Below are 25,902 nucleotides of genomic sequence, written 5' to 3'. Positions count from 1 at the left end.
GGTGATCTGACTCATACCAAGCCAGAGTGGAGTATAGCAGTGGGGGTGATCTGACTCATACCAAGCCAGAGTGGATGGAGTATAGCAGTGGGGGTGATCTGACTCATACCAAGCCAGAGTGGAGTATAGCAGTGGAGGTGATCTGGATGCTCAGTACTGTGCTGTTGGAGGGAAAGGACCATGTCATCTGGTCAACCGTACAGAGGGAAAGGAGAGTGTCAAGGAGGCTAAAATTAGCCTCTTACAGTTGTGACGGAGTATGTATTCCATATTTTGTGATCTTTTCACATATGTTGCTAAAAATTCATTTTATTTTTTCTCAGAAATTGTTTTGTTAACTACATAAATTGCTTCTTTCATGTATTTCTTAGCCATTTCTTTATAACATCTCCAATATTATATTTTCAATTTATTTAATTTTCCCCCAACATATTAACCCTATTGATTATTTGGGAATTTCATACAACAAACTAAAGGGCATGTAAAAATTGTATCAAATCTAAGGAAAAAGGGAACTGATGTATTAGTAATACTTAGAATAATGTCATTAAATAATGTTTGGTTTGAGTTTTATCAAAAAGGTAATTTTCATACATTTCAATTTTTAGGATGATAGCAGAGAATGGCCTTAGTTACTGTAAAACACATAGCATCATACTTCAGTGTACTTATGCCTGCTTGTATAGGAAGCTTCATTTTCATGGCTTCATTTCATCTCTTATCAACTCAAGGCTATCTATCTTTGAACACATCTATTCATCATTGCCCCAACAACCTTTCTTACAGTGTGAAAGATGGAAGCACCCAGTATGTGGTTACCAATGACATCACACAGTTTGAGGCCATCCCAGTCATGCCTGCTTTTCCTTTTCCATAATCTCAAAACTCATTGATGTGGGACAATTTAAAATGAATTTCCTGAGATAAACATGAGATCCGGGCATTCTACATTACTGGGAGGTGGTGAGAACCCAGCATTTGAGTTCACTGGTCTCTACATGAAAGGATGCCATTAAATATATGAGGTACTGGTGGAACTGCAGTGTCACAAATACCCTGAATGCTCATTAGAGTAACAGGAGGAAAACCTTCAGAAGGTCATGGCAGATTTTTTTTTTTATGTGACTTTCAAGTATTTGTTCTTCATGGTATATTTTTCCTTTGATGAGTATGAAGTGTCCTTCCTTATCTTTTTTTGATGACTTTTGGTTAAAAGTTGATTTTATCCATTATTAGAATGGCTACACTAGCTTGTTTCTTGGGACCATTTGCTTGGAAAATTGTTTTCCAGCTCTTTATTCTGAGGTAGTGTCTGTCTTTGACACTGAGGTGCGTTTCCTATATGCAGCAGAATGCTAGGTCCTGCTTATATCTCCAGTCTGTTAGTCTATGTCTTTTTATTGAATCCATTGATGTTAAGAGATATTAAGGAATAGTGATTGTTGCTTCAGTTATTTTTCATGTTATTTTTATGTTTGTATGTTTCTTTTGGGTTTGTTGAAAGATTACTTTCTTGCTTTTTCTAGGATGTAGTTTCCCTCCTCGTGTTGGCATTTTCCATATATTATCTTTTGTAGGGCTGGATTTGTGGAAAGATATTGTGTAAATTTGGTTTTGTCATGGAATGTCTTGGTTTCTCCACCTATCACAATTCAGAGTTTTGTTGGATATAGTAGTCTGGGCTGGCATTTGTGTTCTCTGAGGGTCTGTATGAGATCTGCCCAGGATCTTTTAGCTTTATAGTCTCTGGTGAGAAGTCTGGCATAATTCTGTTAGGTCTGCCTTTATATGTTACTTAACCTTTTTCCCTTATTGATTTTAATATTCTTCCTTTGTTCTGTGCATTTGGTGTTTTGATTATTATGTGTCGGGAGGAATTTCTTTTCTGGTCCAGTCTATTTGGAGTTCTGTAGGCTTCTTGTATGTTCATGAGCATCTCTTTCTTTAGGTTAGGGAAGTTTTCTTCTATAATTCTGTTGATGATATTTACTGGCCCTTTGATTTGAAAATCTTCATTCTTATCTATACCTATTATCCTTAGGTTTGGTCTTCTCATTGTGTCCTGGATTTCCTGGATGTTTTGTGTTAGAAGCTTTTTGCTTTTTGCATTTTCTTTGACTGCTGTGTCAATGTTTTCTATGGTATCTTCTGCACCTGAGATTCTCTCTTCTATCTCCTGTGTTCTGTTGGTGATGCTTGTGTCTATGACTCCTGATCTCTTTCCTGGGTTTTCTATCTCAAGGGTTGTCTCCTTTTGTGATTTTTTATTGTTTCTGTTTCCATTTTTAGATTTGGATGGTTTTGTTCAATTCCTTCTCCTGTTTGGTTGTGTTTTCCTGTAATTCTTTAAGTGATTTTTGTGTTTCCTCTTTGAGGTCTAATACCTCTTTACCTGTGTTCTCCTGTATTTCTTTCTTTCTTTTTATTTATTTATTTATTATATGTAAGTACATTGTAGCCATCTTCAGACACTCCAGAAGAGGGAGTCAGATCTTGTTAAGGATGGTTGTGAGCCACCATGTGGTTGCTGGGATTTGAACTCTGCACATTTGGAAGAGCAGTCGGGTATTCTTACCCACTGAGCCATCTCACCAGCCCCTCTCCTGTATTTCTTTAAGGGAGTTATTTATGTCCTTCTTAAATTCCTCTATCATCATCATGAGATGCGGTTTTAAATCAGAGTCTTGCTTTTCTCGAGTGTTGGTGTATCCAGGGCTTGCTGTGATGGGAAAACTGGATCCTGATGATGCCAAACAGCCTTGGTTTCTGTTTATGTTCTTGCCCTTGCCTTTTGCCATCTGGTTATCTGTGGTGTTAGCTGGTCTTGCTGTCTCTGACTGTGGCTTTTCCCTCCTGCAAGCTTCTATGTCAGTACTCCTGGGAGATCAGTTCTCTCTGGGAGGAATTTGGGCATGAAGAGCTGTGGTATAGGGTCAGTTCTGGGGTACAGACAGAAAACAGATGGATCCTGTCCCCCAGCTGTTCCTTGTTCCTGTATTGTGTCCTGATGGCTCTGGGCAGGTCCCTCTTAGACCAGGAATTTGAACAGAAGTAGTGGCCTTACCTGTGCTTGAAGATGAGTCAGTACTCCTGGGAGACCAGCTCTGTCTTTTGGTTGTATCTGTGTATATAACTCTGTAGCACAAGATGAGCTCCAGCTGCAGAAGGAAACTGGAAGGCTCCTGTGCCTGACTGCTCCTTTCACCTCCTCACCCTCCTAGTCCTTGGTCTTTTTGTTACCTCTCTGTCATCCCTTTCCCACCATTTGTCAGAATTAGTGTGTGGAATCTTTCTGGGTTTTGAATCCAATCCACGAAAGATCTTCTCTACTTCACTGTAGTTTAGAAACAGATGGGGTGGGTGGGTGGGGAGCCAGGACCCTGGCATTTCTGCCCCCTGGTCTGTGCTTGTTCCCTGGACTCCATTTGAACTGTGTCTCCATTTGTGTGATCTTACAATTAAGAGGCATGTGAGACATCACCAAACTGTGTGAAACTGTTGGTCAGAATACATTGGATGGGGTATATTCCAATTAAACTTTAAAATATGTCAAGGACCCATACATTTGGTACTCCTTACATATAAAGTCATGTGTAGCCATGTAGAAATACCACATGTATAAAATTTCATTGCTTTTTGGCTAAGGACAGATTAAAGCAGTTTGACTCCTGGAGTGAGTAATGTGCCTCTGCTTTGGGCACCATCCTATAGAATGCACAAATGCGTTATGTCCATGTGGCTGGTCACATAGATCCACTGGAATCTTAATGATCCGTGCGATAAATTGCTCTCATTTTTAGAGGTACATCTGCATTACAAAACAACAGTGCTTCCGAGGGGCCATGGCAGGGCTGTGCTTGAGTCTCATGCAGCTCAAAGTGGGGACAACATTTTTGTTCCATACACACACAGATTGTAGAATGAAGAAAGAAATAGGAGTTATGGAAAACGAACATGTTTGGCTGAATATGCTTATTCTAAAGCAATGTTGACATTTTTCTAAAAAGTGTTAGTAGTTCAGCTTTTAAAAAAATGAAAAGGACAACAGACACAAAATTCTACACGGTATATGATCCCATGAATATGAACTGTCCCAAATAAGCAAATCCACAGGGATAAAAAGCAGAGTAGTAGTTACCAGGGGCAGGAGGGGCGGGGGAGGGAGAGAAAGGTATGGAGAGCAGTTAAGAGACTCCCAGAGGGCACAGACTTCTTTGTTCTGAGGAAATGTTCTTGAATTACACAGCAGCAATAAGTGCATAACTTTGTGATTGTACTAAAAAAGCCACTGATTTATAAATATTTAAAATAATGAAATAAACCCAAAACCCAAAACTCACACGTAAACTTTTCCAGTACTCTTCCCCATGTTTCTGGTAGATATGCTCACTATCATAATTGGTGATGGTCTTATGCTTACATATACATATCAAAACAAATAATGGCCTTTATAAAATAATGTTAACTGTATCTCAATAAAGCTTTTTTACAATAAGAACAAGGACCCAAATCTTAACCAGATAAGAGGAGTTCTCACCAAAGAGGATGGAGTTAAAACTAGTCTAAGTAGTATTTCTGTGTCTTATCAGCCTTGAGGAGGACATAAACTGGTATAACTAAACGTGTCTAAATAAAACAAATCAAATAAAAATAGGTTCCTTGATGTTCTGTTGCTGTTGTTTATGATTCTAGGAGTGAAACTCAGGGTCTCACTCACATTAGGCAAGCACTTTACCACTGAACTATATCCCCAACGATTTTTTTTAAAAACCATCATTTCCCTAATGAATTTGCATGTAATCCTTAGTGCCTAGGAACTCCGGAGATTGATATGTGGCATACTGGACTTCCTAGATTCTGAGTTCAGCTTCCCTTTAATGTTCAGTCTTTGTAATGTTTCAGTCAGATGTGGAGAAAATGTATAAGTGCCACATATGCTAATTAACTTGACTTAGTCATCTCTTGTTTGTGTGAGCATCACAGTACCACTTTGTATCTATCCATATTCCTGTAAGTAACCTCAATAAATCAATTGGTTCACCAAATTAAAAAAAAAAAAAAGAAAGAAATTTAAGCCTTGGAAAATTACCAGTTTAGAAGGATTGGCCGTTTCAAATAATTGTTTATAAAACTTAGGAAAAAGTCAAGGAAAATGTAGATACCAACCAAGAAATCACTTAATTTTAACATTTAATTTCAACTGTTTAGTTTCAGCTGTCACTCAGTAGCTTTATTGGAAAAGATGAACTTAGTTGCTTTTCCGCAGTGCAGCTTAGATTATGATTGGATGAAAGCCTAAGTTTCAGTACTTTAAAAGACAACTGTTTTCCATATTTTAATAAAATAATTTGTACTAATGTGATAGCATGTAATATTTTGATACATGTATACATTATATAATGTTTAAGTCAGGTCACAGATTTATCTTTCTTTATACTTAAAGCACTCAAAATACTTTTATTATCTGAGAATTTTATACTATGTGTTTGAATTATCTTCACCCCTCAGATCTTCCCACTTTCTCTCGCCTCTCATTCCTATCCACCAAATTCCTGGTGGGTTTCTTGCTTATGTTCCCCACTGTGTGTTATCCCTACTGCTCCTGGATTGGAGTTTGCCCTGGAGTGTGGTTGACCTACCAGGGGTCACATCATTAAAGAAAACAGACTGTCCCCCCTCTTAGCAACTATCAAATGTCATTAGCTCCTCCACTAACTGGGACTTCATGTTAGCCTTGATGCCTCCATGCTGGGATTTGGTCAGACTGGAGCTGGAGCAGGTATCATGAATATCTTCATAATCATGGAGAGTTCATCTCTACAGCTGGTCTGTTGGGTCTGGACAAATGCCGTCTACTCGAAGCTATGGACAAATGCCGTGCACTCGAAGCTACCCACCATTTCTGACTGCTGCTCCCTAAACAATCTCTCCTTCCCCTCTTTTCCAGGGATCTGTGAGCTTCATGGGGGTGGGAGTGTGATATAAAAGTGCCATGTGGGACTGAGAACTCCAAACTCTAAATGTTGACTGGTTGTCATCTGTTGAATGAGGAAGCTTTCTCTGATGTAGGCCCAGGTCTGTGATTATAGCAATAAGTCATTTGGGCTCATAAAATCGTTTTTTTCCCCCGACTCTGACACATTGAGTCACTGAAGGACTAGGTGCATCCTCTCCCACTGAAGCCAGACAAGGTGGCCTAGTTAGGGGAACAAAGTCCACTGGCATGCAACAGATTCAGGGACAACCTTTGCTTCAGTTGCTGGAGGACTTGCATGAAGACCAGTGTTGGGGGGGGGGGCAGAGCTAGGGCCAGAGGAAAAGGAGGGGGAGTGGGAGGAGGAGCTGTGAGAGGAGAGGACTGAGAGGAGGGGGCTGATTTTGGAATGTAATGTGCATAAATAAATTAATGAAAAAAAAAACAAATTTCATAAAGCTTACAGTTATTACCTTGATGAAGAGGATAAACGCAAAAAGGTAATTTAAAAAGAAAAATCATAACAAATTATGATTTTATAACTATCATCACACATTCAAGTTGGATGTCTTAATATCTGATGTCTTTATATCTGTCTTAATTGCTTATTTTCTTATTCTTTGTAATATTGAAAACAAAACTAAGGAGAATAGATCAGCTAGCTTTATGACTTTGTTTCTTTTTCTTTCTGTAGGGATGATCTCTTCATTTTTATTAGCATACCTGTCAGCCTTGTTCATCTCTTTTGTATTTGGAGAAGCAGAAATAAGATTCACGGGACAGACGGAGTTTTTCGTTAATGAGACAAGTACCACAGTTATTCGTCTTGTCATTGAGAGGACCGGAGAGCCAGCTAATGTTACTGCCATTGTGTCGGTAAGGAATGACTACGTCAGATGATGGGACACATTTTAGTCTCTACAGAAACATTTTTAACTGTTTGGGGATCGGAGTCTGATTTCCATTATGATAAATGAGCTGGGGAACACGCTGTTGTTTCTAAATCTGCTAGTGATTCAGAGAATGTTCCAGTGTCACCATGGATATCTGACATGGTGCATTTTCAAGACAAAGGCTAATTATCTTAAATCATTTATATATTTGCTTGCAAACAAAACTATTTTACTTTGGGTAATTCGAATCATAGGATCATTTTAAAGGCATTCATTGTAAGGTGACTTAGGTAAAAATGTGCAATATTTAAAGGACACACCAGAAAAAAAGTCCACTCTAAGTTCAGTTAGAGAGTCTCTGCTGGAGAAATGAAGTATAGTAACGTCATTAAGATTTATGTAGATCATCTAAATTCTGTACTGTATAAAGTTTAAAGTTTGAGTGGGATGCTTTATCTTATATGTTTGTGTCTATTTTACCCAGAAAGCAATTGTCATATGGCCAATAAATATATTTCTATATCTTAAAACATTGGGACAAAAATACTGTGTATGTTTGTTGCTTGTTTATCCAAGCACATGTGCATATGTGCATACAGATGTGCACATACACTTCTGTGTGCAGAGCCAGGTCAGTGTCAAGCAGCTTCCTCTCTGTCACTGTCATCTCTTACTGAGCCTGCCTCTCATGGATGGGCAAGAGTGCCCCATTAGTTCTCATCAAGGACCTTTGTACCAGGACACCCACAGCACTGATTGAGTGGTCTGCCACCTGTGACTTTATTAGCTATCCCAGCTTTTATCTCTTCCAAAGTGATTTTTTTTTAGAGCAATAGGTTAAATTTTTTATAAAAATTTTGAAAAAACCCCCAAAGAAAACCTACCTATAAAATGAATCCAGCGCCATAATTTTGCATATTTTAGTTTCTGCTCAGTTTGACATATACGCATACATTTTGTGAGTTTGTTTCTAGTTGTAGTGTACATTGCACTTGACATTGTATTTGACGGCATTCATTGGTCCTTTCAGGTTGATGTAGTTTGCTTTCCTTGGGAATCATTGTATTCCAAATACTCCTCCATTGCTTTTCATTGATGTTGCTTCCATGTTTTTCTGTCTATAGTGAATGTCATTCTGAAGATATGACATTTATATATATGACTATTTCTTTGTATTTTAGGTTTTTAGAATGTATTACTGTATTTTTATGTGTGTTTAGTGCATCTTTTCTGAACGACTGCCATTTTCCATAGCAAGTTATCTGAGCAGGTCTCCCATGTCCCTCTCAACACTCTCCCACTCATCTTGATTTCTCAACCATTTAAAACTTATTTTAATATAAATTAGAACTAGACAATGACTAAACTTTCCCAAAATATGTTCTTATTTCTCATTTGTGCTAAGTAAATTTCCCCAGTGGCTAAATTACTAATTTTGAGCTCCAGTGGAGGAAATGTCAGTTATAATCTGTCTGCTACAAGACTATCAGTTTGCTGAGGGCCTTACTATTTTTTTTTTTTTTTAAGAGATTCTGGGTCTTTATTAGCAAGTCCAGCCAGCAGCCCCCCTGACTCTGGGGCTGACCCCAGCCCAGCTGAGGAGAACAGCTCATTGTGGGGGGAGTGGGTCTCTTCAAAATGTGTGTACCAGTTGGACTGCAGGCAGAGTCTGCACAGTCTGGATGGAGGGCAAGTTCTGGGGGGCCATGACCCCTGGTCCAGCCACTGCGGGGACCACTTGCACCATCTGGGACGGGGGAGCTACGGGCACCCCCACAGGGGCAGAGACCAGGCCAGGTGCTGGTGGGGCCAGGAGTTGCAGTGTGGTGGTACCTCCTGCAACGCTGCTATTTTCTAGCAGCTCAGTAGCTGGGGCGCTACGGATGATGAGGAGTTTCTGTCCTGACGGGCCAGTGGCAGCTGGCTCTGCCAGTCCGGGGGGAAAGCGTTTCCACCTCCTGCACACAGAGCCTCTTCTGCTCACCATCCGCCCCACTCAGCACCAGCACACTCTGCAGCCCCTCATCTGTCTGCAGTGTCTCAAACAGGACATCCTGGACCATACCGGCACTGGCCTCACTGTCTCCCACTTCCCCAGGCCCAGGCCCAGTCAGCAACTCTTCAGCTGCCCCACTCTGAACCACCAGCAGGTTTGGGGCCTCTGTAGCCACAGCTCCTCCACTAGAATTGGAGACTTGGCCTGTCAGGGGCTGGAGCTGGACCGTAGTCACCTCCTGTGCTGGTTGTAGCTGGACTGTAGTCACTTCCTGTGCAGGCTGTAGTTGTACTGTGGCCACTTCCTGTGCTGGCTGAAGCTGAAGCCCACTCACTTCCTGTGGTCCTGTCTCCCCACTCCCTACATTCTGCAGAACAATGAGGCTCTGCCCCCCCCCCCGCTAGCCCCTGCATTGCCCCCTCCTTGCATCCCCAGGCTACCTGGGCCTGGAAACCACACTACTGTCCCCTGTCCAGCTTTCCCAACAGCCCGAGGGCCTGGCCTTGCAGCACCATTGCCCGTACCTCCAGCACTGGCAGGAGGCAGCAGAATGAGTTTAGCGGGTGGAGAGGGCCTTACCATTAACGTTGCATCCACAGATTAAGGTTTTAGGAAGGGTGATAATTATTAATACTTTGGAATGCTAAAACATTGAGTCTATTTCGGTAGCTGTGGATAGTGGAAGTACAATTGTAGGTTGAAGGCTTTGGATAGAGATGTTTTCTTTCTCAAGTCACTGGGAAAATAATGGCACCTCCTCAGTTTTACAGGCCACGTCGTACCTCGCTTTTGTAAGAGTTTTAGCCATAATTTGTTCTGCTAGGCTGTAGTCTATACCAAATTGGGTAAGAGACAGAGGAAAAAAATTCGAATTACTTTTCAATGAAATTCTTAGTTTTTTTTATATGCAATTAACTTTGATTCCATTATATTAAGAAATATTTTGTATGTAATGATTTATTCTCGTGATTTTCCCTGTTTTAAAACTATTTATTACATTTATCTATCTATCTATCTATCTATCTATCTATCTATCTATCTATCTATCTATCTATCTATCTATGTGTGTCTATGAACACACAGGTAGAGGTCTGTGAACAGGTTACAGAAGCTGGTCCTTTCTTCCTTCATGTGAGTCTGAAATGGACCTCTGGTCATCAGCCTTGGACTGCAAGTCCATTTACCCCACCTGGCTGGTTCTGTGATGTCTTCAAAAGATGAGTCTTACCAGTTGCCAAACATTGGTCTTTGGGAATGCTATTGTCAGTGACAGTGCCACTTGATCTATACCCTTTCTCCTGGTTGTTCCAATGACGATTGGTTTGCCTGCTTAGCTCTTTGTTAATGAGGATGTTCTGTTTCACACTTGGTAGCTGAACGGGGAAGACACTGGTGACTTTTTTGATACATATGCGGCAGCATTTATCCCCGCCAGAGGAACAAACCGGACAGTGTACATAGCAGTGTGTGACGATGACCTTCCGGAGCCTGATGAAACCTTCACTTTTCACTTGACATTACAGGTAAGTGCTTCATTCCCTTCAACTGTTTTAAGAACAGTTTTAAGAACTGTTGAGTTCTTAAAATGCCTTCTAACAATTGAAAATCTAGTTAGTGATAAGGCAAGGCACATGTCTCGTGGTGGTTTCCATAGATCTCTTTGACAGATGTATAGTAGTGTGGTTGAGTCTCTTTATAGACTGGTGCTCCTGGCTAGGAGATACATCACTGCAGAAAAGCTTTCTGTCCCCCAAAGCTGTCAACTGCCTGTAGGTTTTTAGGTAGGGCTTACTTATATTAACACTTGAAGATCAAAATTCTGCTGAAAGATTGTTTTTCTTCTAATATTTAATGTGTTCATTTGTTTGTTTTCACTTTAGAAACCCTCAGCAAATGTGAAACTTGGATGGCCAAGGGCTGCTTCTGTGACAATTCTATCAAATGACAATGCATTTGGAATTATTTCCTTTAGTACGGTATGGCTACAGTGGAGACTGAAATGGTTGCAAGATACTGCTCCATTCAATTTTCTCTTGACCTATTTTCCTGGTGTTGGCTAGTGCTGTTCTGTTGTGATTTTTAAATAATACTGGACACAGACTCTATAACTACTCTATTCTGTGTATTTACACTTGTATACTGAAGGGGTTCTGACCCTTCGTGATCATTGGCCAGTTTGTCACCCACTGCCTGGCCTCTTGGGCTTCTCCATATTAAATTTCAAGTCACACTTAAGGAAGTCTAGCCTATTTTCTAGAAGCACCTGTCCATTGGGCACTCCATTTGGAGTGACTGGGGGGAGGCATCTATCCATTGGGTATTCCATTTGGGGTGACTGGGGGGCATCTGTCAATTGGGCACTCCATTCGGAGTGACTGGGGGGCATCTATCCATTGGGTACTCCATTTGGGGTGACGGGGGGGCACGTGGAAAGAAAGCCTGCAGTAAATGCAAGACCAATCTGCAGGTGTGATAGCTAGCCTTTCCAATTCAACCCTCAGACATTCTTATTAATTCATATTTCGTGGACGTTAAAAGTTGGACACATCTCCTGAAATTCCATTCAGACTATTTCCTCTCTTTCATCAGGTTCTTGTTCTTCTAGCCCATCCAATATTCAGAGGGTTTCACTTTTAAAAACAAATACACAAGACAAGTCTTTCTTGGAGAGAAAATGCTTCCAGTCCCTTAAGCTAAAATTAAAGGTTGTCTTCAACACAGTTGGGTTTGGATACTGAGTAGGAGGCTATAATAATCTTTCTGATAGTCTTTTTGAATTCCATTGCTAATCAACATTTAAACATCTGATACCACAGTCTCTAGCTTTTTATCCATTTTCCATTTTCGAGCACTCCTGCACTTGTGTGCATTACATGTCACAGCTCTGTAAAGTCATCTTTGAAACAAGGCAAGCTCTAGATAAATGTGGTCTTTATGCTTGAGTTACCTTTATTAAGAGGGATGTTTTCCTAATTTAAATTTAGTAGAAATTTGATGATCTGACACTACTGTCATTCATAGACATTAATTTCATAAATCAGGGATTCTTGAATGAAGAGATTATTGCGCACGTTCTTCTGTCTAACTTTCCCCATACCTTCATACCTACTTCCTCCTTACCACTGAAACTTAAAATGATTTGTTTAAACATTGGTCCTCTCTTCCTTGACCCCCTCTCTCCTATCCCCTCTTTTTTCTGACACTGTGCATCCAGTCTGTGTGGTTGTCCTCGTCTTCGGGGTTGGTCACAGTGTTACTAAGCCTTCTCTAACAGACTCCACATGAGTTCCATGTCACAGAAGGTACACAATAGCCTGCCTCCATCTCTAGCTTTTTAACAATTATATTGATAATGAGCATGGCATTGGTGGAGTGGTATGAGCCAACAGTACTGAATATTCTGCACGTGTCAGGAGGAAGGAAGAACTCTGGATAATCTAGTCACAAGCCTTTGAGACAGCTCTCCTAGCCCAATGAATAGATGGTTCTGACATTGCACCCCCAGGGATGTCCACTGCTCTACACCTGTCTGCACTCAATGCTTCCCTTATCCTTATACCCTGTGTTTCAGCCACCACCCACGGTGGCATGTTTCAGCCACCACCCACGGTGACATGTTTCAGCCACCACCCATGGTGGCAGGTTTCAACGCTGAGGTTCTCCCTGTTTCACCTTTTTCGGTTCTGAAAGTCATTAGCAGCTGTACGTGTTATGTGGCCTTCTGTCTGATGCTGAGGCGGGTGTGCATGACAAGTGGTCCTAGGGAGCCACTGGCTTGCCCCCAATGCTTAGCTTATTTTTGTGACCTCCTGGACTCTGTGAGCATTTTAATCTATCATCTTTTAGCTGAGTAGCCTTCAAGTTCAGGATTCCTCAGAGCAGATGCTGGTAGGGCTGGGAAAACCTGTTCGATGCAGGCTTTGTTTTTCTTTACACTGCTTTTCTACATTCTCGTTTTTAAAAATCATCTATAGTATATTGATGCTAGGAATACACACTGGTAAGGTACAATCTGAGCTGATGTGCTGTGGTGTCTAGGGCGGTACTTTTACCACATCCTCCCTCTCTGTGATTGATCAATGCCTGATTGCCTTTGCTCTTCTCAATAGCCCTCATCAATCTCAGTGATTGAGCCAAGGAGCAGAAATGCATCGGTACCTCTCACTCTCATCAGGGAAAAAGGGACCTATGGAATGGTCACTGTGACTTTTGATGTAAGTTTACTTTGAAATCACTTTAGATAATACCATGTTAAGAATTCATATCACATGACTGCAATTTAAAATAATATCAAATCTTGTGGGTGATAAATATCACGCTGGGTGATAAATATCACGCTGACTTAAAATTACTCAAAACCGAGCCCTGCTTGTTAGCACCTTTCGGTTGGCAGGGCTGCTTTCGTTGCTGCTTGTATGTATTGAGCTCACATGAAACTTAATGAATCATTTTAGATATAGGATAATAATAACAATAAAAAGACTGATGGCATTAATTACATAAAATTTCTGGAATCTTTATGATAACCATTTTTAAAGGTATACAATTAACACAGATTACTGAGGTCAATAAAGCATTACTTGATATGCTATCTTCATCCATTTCCTCAGGACATCCCATAGATTGTTTGAACAGCAGTTACTTCTGTCGTGGAGGCTCATGGGATATTGTATAGTGTACTGTGAATAACCCACACTGTAGGGAGGCATATTTTATTGCTTCCCACAATGATATCTTATGAGGTTCACACTGAAACTTTCAATTTACCTTTCCATTCTGTAATGTCTTAAACATGACCTAAAATTTTAGAGTGTTTGAAAGTTTTGATACATTCCTGTTTTAGTGATTAACTGTAACATGAGTAGATTCTATGTTTAGATTAATATAACACAATTTTGCTGCGACAGAGGAGATATTTACTATAGTTATGGATGTTTACATCAGATGATACCTCTTTTACTGTATAAGAACACAAAGTAGAGGTGTGGGGAGGCGGCTCAGTGTGAAGAAGAGGCCCATGGCAGGCAGGCACTCAGGAGCCTCTATATTTGACTCCTCATAACCCATGGAAGGAAGGCCAGTGGTGAAACCCCAGTGCTCCACAGTGGAGGAGGGAGAAGCCCTGGAAGCAAACAGACAGACTCTAACTGAAATAAGGTAGGAGGCAAGGACCTGCACTAAACATGCATGTATACATGCACACAGGCAAGGACCTGCACTAAACACGCATGTATACATGCACACAGGCAAGGACCTGCACTAAAAATGCAGGTATACATGCACACAGGCAAGGACCTGCACTAAAAATGCAGGTATACATGCACACAGGCAAGGACCTGCACTAAAAATGCATGTATACATGCACACAGGCAAGGACCTGCACTAAAAATGCATGTATACATGCACACAGGAAAGGACCTGCACTAAACACACATGTATACATGCATACATGCAGCTCACAAGCATATAACGATTAAAAATAAAAGCCAGAACATAAAATAGCATAAGACAATAGATACAAAAACCCACACAGCATTCAACTAAAAATGCAGGACTGTTGCAAGTTTTGTACAGGAAGTCTTAAGGAGGAGTTCACTTTACAGTATTTATATTTAGGACTGAAGAGATTAGGCATGTGCTGCTCGCTGAATGCATTAGTGAGTGAGATTGCACATGCTCACCTCCTGCCTGCAAAGCAGATACTCTCTTGCTCATTTTAAAGATAAGCAAAATGATACACAGTTGTCAGACAGCATTCCAAGGTCATATGGCTGGTGATGGCGCTAGAGCCATTTCTTCAGTGGATTTACTTGTCTTCCATATCTTTCTCAAGAAGATGGGTTTCCTCAGTCCCCCTCTCCAGGTTTAATATGACAGTTAAACCCCCCAAATCTTAGAAAACACAACTTACTATAACTATAGTCCAGGTGTGTAGTGACATTACAGACTCTGACAGTTATACAGGGTGGGAGGCTCGTAGACAAGCTCATGTGTTTTGTGTGAAGTCTCTTTATATTTTAGAACTTTGCTAGCAACATGAGAGTAATGGTATTTTTTTAAAGGTATTTTGTTTAACTAGTGGCTCTGTTTATTTCTTTGCAGGTATCAGGTGGCCCAAATCCCCCTGAGGAAGATTTGAATCCAGTTAGAGGAAATATCACCTTCCCACCTGGCAGAGCCACTGTAATTTACAACGTGACAATACTCGATGATGAGGTCAAGCACTACTAAGTACATAGAAGAGGCAGGATCAGTGAGGGAGACTTGGAGAGAACTATTTTTGAATATTGAATTGTACTTATCATTTGAAATTATTCAGGGGTGCAGAATTAATGTGTTATACCCATTTACATGTTAACCATGAGTAGCGAGTTATTATTTGGGGATACAGCTTTGCAAATACTTACCTGATTTATTTCATAGTAAATTATGCTTACAGGGCTGGAGGTGTGGAAGGCACTTGCCTAACATGTTCAAACCTTTGGCTTCCATTCCCAGTGTCTTGAGCTAATTGTAATATAAAGATTGAAGAATTTTAAATATCTGCTTATTATTTTTACACTCATCATTTAATATTTGAACAGGGACATGAGTGATCATCTAGCAACCACATATAAGTTCAAGAAAAATTCTATTGCAATTGATACTTTTGTTTAGATTAAAATATTTATTTACCAGTGAACATGTGTTTATAAGCACACTCATTATACACATAGGTCCTGGGAATCAATCCCAGGTTACCATCTTATGTGGCATCTCTAACTGATAAGCTATCATGCTACCTACTTTGTTTAGATATTTTTAGTTTCATAGTCACAGAGACTTTATAGTTATATTTTATGTGTAGTCCACTGCAAATCTACATATATGACAGCTCAATTGCAGAGCCAAATCTGAATAGTAGTGCACAGGGATGTCTCTCATGCGCCAGTAAGAAATGCTTGCAAAGGAGCCCAGTGCTGCTAAAGAGAAAGCAGGAGAAACAGACAGAAACATGTAGCTTCCTACAAAAATCCTGTAACCAAAGCACAAACAATACTTCAAGAAAAAAAATCCTTAGAAACGTAAGAACGGCAGATTTCTCTGTAACAATTTGATAGGCGTGGATGACCTTGTTTTTCTAGGATGGGAAATCAACAGAGGCTTTCTCCTCAGAGCTCCCAGGACAATAGTAGGTTAAGAGGAATTGATTACTGATCTTGTAAATGGAAAAGATTGAGTAGTATATTTTGGGATAAGTGTCTTTGATATATTTCTACTGATGGAGGCAAAATGATGTGGGTTTTTACTTCATAAATTCATAAAATGACAAAAATTCATAAAAAGTAGAATTAACAATGAATGCAGTGCTTGAACAGCAAGGCATAGTGGAGATTAGCCCCAGGATTTCTGTAAGCTATAACAAACTATCCTCTTCAGTAACACTAGCATTTCAGGAGAAATCATGTCCCTGGACCATTCTCCCGAGAGGCATGGTGCTCTCTTAAAAATCCTAGAACTGACTCCAGAGTCAGACATTACATTAATCTTCTACACTTCTCAGTTGAATCAAAAAAAATAGTTCATCATTTTCTGGTATCTGTTACAGGATACAAGCAAAACATCATTAGAGGTGCAGGAGCTATTCGTATTCTGAAATTTAGCAACTATTTGATATTTAGTATACTTTCCAGATTCTAGAGTATTGTTAGGCTTTGAATACTCTTCAGGACCTTACCAATGATCTGAAGTTGACAAGAATTTATTCACATTTGAACTGTGTGATCTTTACAGTTTTCTCAACTCTGATCAAGACTCAAAGACACAGATAGGCTTCACTAATTCTTCACAGAGTTACTTTATTATTTTTTATTTTCTATCTGAACTGAAAATCAATTAGCGTTTGGAAGAGAACTTAGTGAGAACTTCGTGTGTGGTGTCTAAATGAGCCTCTTACTGTTCCCCTTACTTCAAGCTTTCCAGTTTCTATGAAATACTCACTTTTTATTACTTGGGCCTGTGTGTGGGTCTTTTGGCTAATGATGTTTTGCTTGTATCCTGTCACAGGTACCAGAAAATGATGAACTATTTTTGATTCAACTGAGAAGTGTAGAAGGAGGAGCAGAGATTAATGCTTCTAGGAGCTCAGTTGAAATCATTGTGAAGAAAAATGATAGTCCTGTGAACTTCATGCAGAGTCTTTACCTGGTTCCTGAGGACGACCATGTACTCACTATTCCAGTGGTCCGTGGGAAGGATAGTGATGGAAATCTCATTGGATCTGATGAAACTCAAGTGTCAGTCAGATACAAAGTAATGACTTGGGATTCAACAGCACATGCCCAGCAAAACGTTGACTTTATTGATCTTCAGCCGGATACTACTCTTGTCTTTCCCCCTTTTGTTCACGAATCACACCTGAAATTTCAGATAATCGATGACCTCATACCCGAGATAGCTGAATCATTTCACATCATGTTACTAAAGAACACCTTGCAGGGAGATGCTGTGCTAATGGGCCCTTCTACAGTACAGGTCACCATTAAGCCAAATGACAAGCCCTATGGAGTTCTTTCATTCAATAGTATATTGTTTGAAAGACCAGTTATAATTGATGAAGATACAGCATCCAGGTATAATTTACTTTAAACTTATAACCATAATTATTTTATGGTAGTTACACAATTTAACTTTTATGGTGCTGACAAAATGCTGAGCTGGTAGAATGTATGCCTTTTCCACTATGACTGCTTTACTGATTTTTCTTTTAATGTGATTTCATTATTAAAATGAAATCATTATTAAAATGAAATCACATGGTGATAAATTCTTAGACTAAATTTTGTGTGGCTCTCTGTCTTTTTAAAGTGTATGACATGACTCTGTATGTTATAAACAATTCTAGATTTGAAGAAATTACAGTGGTTAGAAATGGTGGCACACATGGGAATGTCTCTGTGAGCTGGGTGTTGACACGGAACAGCAGTGATCTCTCACCAGTGACTGCAGACATCACCCCTGCTTCTGGGACTCTGCAGTTCGCACAAGGGCAGATGCTGGCACCAATTTCTCTAGTGGTCTTTGACGATGACCTTCCAGAAGAGGCCGAAGCTTACCTACTTACAATCTTGCCTCACACCATACAAGGAGGCGCTGAAGTGAGCGAGCCAGCGCAGGTAGGGCCTTTGTTGTGCTTCACCCCGTCAATACTTCTGTGATAACAAAGAGTTGGTGGATTTAAGTGTACCATAGACCTGTACATGTCTCCATGCAAAGCCAGCCTTCCTACACCGTCTTTAAACCCAGACAAATATTTTACCATTTAAAAAGTTTCAAAACTCTATTTTCTGAAAACTTTCAAAACTGATTTTGATTCTTTTCCACTTTTTCATACACAAAGTAATCTTGCAAGACATGGTACATAAATAAATAATAAATCAGAAGAGTCTGGGCCACCCCAGTTGTACAGCTCTCACTCTTTACCTCTCTCCTCTGTTTGCAGCTTCTGTTCTACATTCAGGACAGCGATAATGTTTATGGAGAAATAGCCTTTTTTCCTGGGGACAGCCAGAAGATTGAAAGCAGTCCTACTGAACGATCCTTATCCCTGAGTTTGACGAGACACGGGGGAAGTAATGGAGACGTGAGGGTGATTTATTCTGCACTTTATATCCCTGCTGGAGCTGTGGACCCCTTGCGAGCAAAAGATGGCATCTTAAATACATCCAGGAGAGGCAGCCTCCTTTTCCCAGAACATAACCAACAAGTTTCTGCAAAATTACCAATAAGGAATGATGCATTCCTCCAGAACGGGGCCCACTTCCTAGTGCAGGTATTATAATGATTAAAATAATCTCAACTTTGGTTAAACTACAACAGTCTATGAAAAATAGCTGACAGTTATTTTGTTTGTATTTATAATTTATATTCTATTTGTTACTTGAAACTACCTAGGGATGGTGTACTTAGATGCACCTGGAATCCAGTACTTAAGAGTCTGAGACAAGAGGATCAGGAGCTGTAGGCCAGCCTGGACTACATACTGAAATTGTTGGAAACTGAGTGTTCTTTAAGAGACAACACTTTCTTCTATGGCATATTAGGATTCTGATGAAATAAATGTTTTAGCCAGGTGGTACTACAGGTAACACTGGATGTGGAGTGCAAATGGACTGTAGTGGATAACACAGTAGAGTGATGTAACAGACTGGTGAACAAGGCCACACAGATGCACCATAGCTATGGCTTGGCTTGGAAAGTAGGACATGACAGTGGGATTTATAGAATAAATACTTTCTACAGCATTGATTATGGGAGGCACTGTCTTCATGTGTTTCTTCAATAGGTGTGGATCACACCCCTTGGCCTCCCACTGTGAAGAGCCTCTCTTGATATCCTTCCATCTGTCATCCTTCCTTTTCAATGTCTATCTGTAAACATATTATTTTTATATTGTAATTAAAAAAACACACACACAATTCACAGATCTCTATTGTGGTTTCTTAGCAGCGTCATGTCAATATTTCAAAGCTTTGCAGAGTTGGAGATTTGAAATGTTTTGTGAAGCTGAAAATCTCATGTGAATTTAAAAGCTTTCTTTTTATAGTCCTGTAATGATGAAGCAATCGAATAGTATAGATAGATAAGTTCCATATGTAAGACATTGAAAGTTGCCAGGCGTGGTGGCGCACGCCTTTAATCCCAGCACTCGGGAGGCAGAGGCAGGCGGATTTCTGAGTTCGAGGCCAGCCTTGTCTACAGAGTTCCAGGACAGCCAGGGCTACACAGAGAAACCCTGTCTCGAAAAACAAAAACAAAAACAAAACAAAACAAACAAACAAACAAAGAAAGAAAGTTGCAGTGTGTCAGTGACCTGTATGGAGCTCATTACCCTGGAGGGATGAGTTAACAGTACTTCTTGCACAGCAGCATTTCAGGTTTGTGCTTGTGTATGAGAACATGCTGAAAGGGCACAGGCCTTTAGGATCTCTACAGACACACTAATAAACAAAAATTCAAGTCATAAAATGATGAACACGTGAAGTTTATGTCTAAGTTAGAAGCAATGACAGTAGTAGAGCTTGTAGGCTTATATTCTTCAAAACCTACTTTAGGGTTCTTAAATCTCCCCCCTAGGTAGGGAAGAAAGAATGTTGTAGAAAATACTTTATTTCAATCCAGGACTTCTAACTCACCGTTGATCATCCAGTTTCGGCATAAAAGACAAACAATTTTTTATTTACAATAAGCCTTAATTAGCAACAGAGCTGGGCAGATATCTATACTCTCTGCGATTACAATGTACGTTGCTATCACTAACATGGAGTTATTACTCACTGTGTTTCGTCTGGATTGCTCTTAACTCCAATTGGCCAGCCCTCATGGCCTTGCTTTCTTGACTCCTAATCCATGGTCTCTTTTCCCTCTCTTCTCCTTCTTCTCTGTCTTCTTGTGGTCTCCTTCCAACCGAAGGCTGGAACACCAACCCCCACCTATCTCAATTCCACTATATACTATATACTATATACCAGCTATATACTATAGGCATCTTTATTCACCAATAAGAAATAACTTGGGATCAAGGTCACATAGTGTCCTTGGGTCTATGAGCAGACTCTCTTGTCTCTGGGGCAACCAGGTCATGCCTCCCCCCATCACCACCACCACGACACTTATCATTATAATAGATAGCAACAGACTAAAATTCAACAAAGGAAGGTTAATAGAAAAAGGGAGTTGTGGAGCTGTTTAGATGTAGTTCCTTGGGTTGATTCCACTCTTTGTTGTCAGGATACGAGCAGTCCAGCCCAATAGTAAGCACCAAACATGAATAGGCAGTGGCAGCAAAATCCAGCAGAAACTGCAAGATCTGTCGAATCAGCACAGGTCAGCAGAAGCAGCCCGAGTAAGCCAGACTACGAGAAGTTCTTTTGCACATATCTCTCTATGAAGTCAAGGCCAGCAAAGACGAGAGAGGACCAGAGAGAGGACCAGAGATGCCAAGCGAAGCATGGTATAGCAATGCAAGAGCCCCCTCCCACTGTCGGGGGGTGGGGTTCTATGTCTATTCTTTGTAAACATCATGCTTAAGGGCCTCTCAGGTATCAGTTTTCAGCAAAATATCACATGCCCTCTCATAAGACAGCTTCCAGAAAGACATCACATGACCCAACAGGGTTTTGAAGAAACCAGAAACCTCTACTTCCTGAGCTTCCAAAAGTGATCAAAGGCAACTGGAGAATCCCAGGAAAACTTCATATAGAAGAGGGGGCATTTGGTTGGTTTTTAAGGTCACATACTTCATATTCTGAGATGATGAAAGAAGGACCATTCTAGGTGCGGAGAATACCATCTTCATCAACTACAGGCAGAATAATAGTGTGTTATATGTGTGCTGTACTTCTTTAAGCATTAGGTTGCTCTGGGCATGAATGGTGTTCTGAATGGTGTTTTTGTAGTCATTTAGGTCTGGCAAAGAAGGGAAGTAGGTAACTGATTGATGTATAGGTCAGGGGAAACCAGGCAGAGAATGTGGACAAATGTTTTTACATTTGTTTTCTAAAGGGTCAATGTAGTTGGCTATAGGTGACAAGGTGGAAAGACAGGTGGTGATACACAAAAAAGTAATGGCGATAGGACCTGGAGCAGGACAGTGGTTTCTATTTGGATTCATCTGTCTCTAAAATGTCCATGTGGCAGTTGTGAGATAACAGTAGTAACTGGTTATAATGACTTGGAGTGTGAGGGAGAAGCTCCGACATTATTAAAGAGGTCGGATGATGTTATAAGGTAACTCTGACTATTAATCATACTAGGAAAAGACGAGACTCTGGTGGACACTTCAGGAGATGTAAGAGGGACAGTGTAGGGATGGGCAGGTCCTGAAGCTCTTGTTACTGGTGACCCGTGACCTGAATTTTAAAGCTATCTTTCTTGTTTTTGTTTGTGTTTTGTAGTTGGAAGCTGTGGTGTTGGTGAACATATTCCCTCCGATTCCACCAGTAAGTCCCAGATTTGGAGAAATCAGAAATATCTCATTACTGGTTACCCCAGCCATTGCAAATGGAGAAATTGGCTTTCTTAGCAACCTTCCAATTATTTTGCATGAACCCAAAGATTCTACTGCTGAGGTGGTAAGTATGCTTTTTCTATTCATATGTCCTAATGCATCTAAGAACATGAAGACTTTTTAATATAGGGTTCACATGTACTTAATAGACTATACTCTATTTAGAATAAATAACTGGTAAGCATCTGGTTTTTCTATAATTTTTACTATTCATAAGAGGTTATGGTTATATCTATATTTGTGTACATAGACATGTAAATATGTATGTAACAAATATAATAATAGAGAAAGAGATGATGAACTTGAGAGTTGGGATGGCATGGGGGAGGAAAGAGAGGAAGGGAAGTGATATAATACTATTTTAATTAAAAATAGAACTTTTATAAAAATTTTAATTAAAAATATAATTTATTGCTTATGGTGAGAGTAGACTGTTTAATAGTGATTGGTGATTGGTTTTACACAATGTTGTGACATTTTATAGCCAATTATGAATCTGGCTTTTAGTGGTCATATTGTGGAAACATGACTGGTGTTTGGGGGGCTCTGTCTTCTGAGTACTCTATGTGCTGCCTATGGGACTGAGACTGCCTCTATGCAGAGGTAACTCTGCATCCTATGGTTGATGCTAGTTGTGATGGTGGTAAAGTTGTGAAATGCTGAACCTTATCAGATTAGCTATGACTATAACCATGTATATAATATACATATGTATACATATAAACACACATGCTTATGAAAGTATATTCATATTACCCTCCTCCCCAACCCAAGTATACATTGCCATAGGTGAATTCTCCCCAAGTGTCTTTCTATTTAGGAATACCTTGCTGTACTACAGTGTAGCAAGTATGCCCCACTTAGATTTGGTCTAAATTGGCTTGAAGTGTAGGTCAGAAATGAGGGGAGTTGTTTTTGTTATCAAAGTCTCCTAAAGGATCATGACCACTGTTTCCTTCTTTTGTTATTAAAGTCTATAAATGGGCAAAGAGTCAATTTTCAAAATGATTTTGACTTTATATATATATTTTAAAGTTAACAGTTTCCTTCTAAAAGCCTAAAAGTGTCTATATTGTTCCCACAGAATGAGATACTTTGTTGGTTAACTGTGTGAAGCTGTGAATTTACTGTTTCAACTGTTCCAGGTCTTAACCACTCAGGTGGCTGAGAGAAAGCTCTTTGTTAGTTTTATACTTATTTTATACTTATTTATTTTCTTTTTAAGAATTGTCCTTTGTTTACTTGTCTGACTTTCTGACTGTTAGCTAGAATAGAAAAACAGTCAGTATTTTATAGTTTTTACTATTCTTTACCTTTTTAAATATATTTGCATTTTTATTAAGATAAATCCATGGTCACATTTTTGGTGGGGTTTATATTGTAGATAAATTTAATTAGCAAAACCAGTAAAAGTTGTATATAAAATTATTGTCCTGCTTTTCCAAGTCTGGTTACAATGCCACCTGATTGTTTACTTCATTATGTGGAGAAGACATGGTCAGCTAATTATATTTAATAATTAATTTGCATGTGTGTGGAGAGCTCATGTTACGAATGAGCATACATTTCAACAGCGTTTTTATTTTCTTCTTTTTCTTTGTAAAATAAGGTATATATCCCCTTGCATCGAGATGGAACTGATGGGCAGGCTGCCGTGTACTGGAGTTTGCGGCCCTCTGGCTTTAATTCAAAAGCAGTGACTTTGGATGATGCAGGCCCCTTTAATGGCTCTGTTGTATTTTTATCTGGACAAAACGAAACATCAATCAACATTACTGTCAAAGGCGATGACATACCGGAGTTGAATGAAACTTTAACCCTTTCTCTAGACAGGTAAGAACTCATGCAGGAAACAGTAACTTTTATGTGTTTGATTAGGGATTTTGTTTTAATCGATTTCTCCCTATGTTAGTAAAACTATGAAGAAGTGCTATTAGACTTTCAGACATTTCTGTTGTATACGGGAGGGTTTTTTATCTTTGGATATGTAGATTACTGTACTTTGTGACCCTTTACTGCCCTGTTTTACTCTGAGGAAGCACGATGTAGAGAGTTTTTGGGAAGTAGCTTACAAATTTGCAGCATGGTGAGTTCGCTTGTGGTCATGAGGGTGGCAGGGAGCCATTTGAAGCATTAGGTCCCGCACTCCACTCTCTTGTTTTTGCTTTCAAGAATGCCAAGGTTAAATTTTATCAAGTGATTTAAAGAAAAGATTACCCTTCATTCTTGTTATGTGGCATTTAAAGAATAAATAATTTATATTTCTATAGAATAAAAAAAATTGCATGAATCTACATGTTACCTTTCAGCCATTGTAATAAGAACTACCCAGAATTTCTCTGGATGTACTTCAGAAATAGTACAGCCTCAGTCCTCTGGTATGTTTTGATTAGTTAGTTATTTAGTTAGTTATAAAATTCAGAAAATACTTTCTAAAGAGAAAATGAAATCTGATTAGCTACCTTCCATGACATGCAACTGGAAGACGTTGCACAGATCATAGTTATGAAAAGTAAGATTCAGGACTGAATTTGAGGCCTTCTATACTGCAAATGAGAAGGAATCCTGTGCTTCTTTTGTATCTGATTAGCAGTTGCTATGCATCTTTTTGAGTGGTGGGAGGGTAGGGGTCTGGTCTGGAACTCTCTATGTAGACCAGGCTGGCTTCAGACTCAGATCCACCTGCCTCTGCCTCTGGAGTGCTGGCATTGAAGGTGTATCTGGCATAGTTTTTTTTAAAGCTATAGTTATATTTTCCTCCTATTATTTTATCTATTTATAATTATATCTTTAACATAATTGAGGTTATTCTCTATGCCACAAATCCAGTCCCACAGAAGATACTAGAAGGCAAACACAGGTTGACATAATTATTAAAGTGAATGAACAAAATGTAGACTACAGAGAACACACCTATTGAGAGACCACTGGTAATTTCTTTCAGAAGTACACACTTATTTTCTTCCTCAACAAAAGTAAGAACAATAAATCCAAAAAAACTAACACACCGTCTAAATGATGCCATCATAATATGTTACAGATGATCCTATGGTTAACTGTTTTACTTCATAAAAGCTAGCAAATTCATTGAAATATAAATTTGAAATAGATTTTTTTCATGAAACTTTTGAATAATTTAGGTGTGAACACAATTAAGTCCATGAACAGCTTTAAGGGACACTAGAGCAAATTGACCAGTGCTTATAAGCCTGTGGCTCTTGATAGAAACCTTGTCAGCTTGGCTGATCTCAACCAGATGTCTAAAGAATAATTTCAATTATACCTCAGCAAATTCAGAAGCTCTTCTTACTCTTTCAATTTTCACATGAACATTAGAAGTGAAGTAATACTAACTTTTCAAAGCTCTTCTTTTTCCTGTCCATTCCTTCTTTGTGTGAAAGACTATACACAGCATCTGGAAGAGCAAGTCACAGGGTTAATTTTGAATATTACACTTCTTTTAAAATAGAATGTATCAATAAAAATGTGCGGGCTGGTGAGATGGCTCAGTGGGTAAGAGCACCTGACTGCTCTTCCAAAGGTCCAGAGTTCAAATCCCAGCAACCACATGGTGGCTCATAACCATCCGTAACAAGATCTGATGCCCTCTTCTAGAGTGTCTGAAGACAGCTACAGTGTACTTACATATAATAAATAAATAAATCTTAAAAAAAAAAAAAGTGCACTAGCGTGTCAGTTCAGTTAGAAACTGATATGAAATCAAGAATGATTTACGTATATTCCTGTATCCAAAGAAATGTTTAAATAAATAAATGAGAATTGAATTTACCATTTCCAAATGATGTTGTCTGGATAGTTCTGTAAGGTTTTAACCAAGCTTCAGAAAAATAATTAATGAACCAATGCTAGTGTGATTGTATTGAATCAACCAATGTTAGTGTGATTGTATTGAATGAACCAATGCTAGTGTGATTGTATTGAATGAACCAATGCTAGTGTGATTGTATTGAATGAACCAATGCTAGTGTGA

At 39.4% G+C, this 25,902-nt stretch overlaps 1 protein-coding gene across 1 annotated transcript in view; it reads left to right on the top strand.

The window, feature by feature from the left end:
• The first annotated feature begins 6,670 nt into the window (after nt 1-6,670).
• Adgrv1 (adhesion G protein-coupled receptor V1) overlaps nt 6,671-25,902 on the top strand; it is a 510,986-nt gene continuing 491,754 nt past the window's right edge. Inside the window, exons 1-10 of the mRNA XM_021208450.2 lie at nt 6,671-6,850; nt 10,237-10,386; nt 10,744-10,839; nt 12,973-13,077; nt 14,966-15,079; nt 16,910-17,475; nt 17,742-18,018; nt 18,345-18,674; nt 21,799-21,975; nt 23,521-23,744. Coding sequence (XP_021064109.1) covers nt 6,671-6,850; nt 10,237-10,386; nt 10,744-10,839; nt 12,973-13,077; nt 14,966-15,079; nt 16,910-17,475; nt 17,742-18,018; nt 18,345-18,674; nt 21,799-21,975; nt 23,521-23,744 — 2,219 coding nt within the window. The remainder of the gene's footprint in view (nt 6,851-10,236; nt 10,387-10,743; nt 10,840-12,972; nt 13,078-14,965; nt 15,080-16,909; nt 17,476-17,741; nt 18,019-18,344; nt 18,675-21,798; nt 21,976-23,520; nt 23,745-25,902) is intronic.

The sequence above is a fragment of the Mus pahari genome, chromosome 11 (assembly GCF_900095145.1).
Source record: "Mus pahari chromosome 11, PAHARI_EIJ_v1.1, whole genome shotgun sequence".
Taxonomy (NCBI): Eukaryota; Metazoa; Chordata; class Mammalia; order Rodentia; family Muridae; genus Mus; species Mus pahari.
This window is presented reverse-complemented; position numbering and strand designations above follow the sequence as displayed.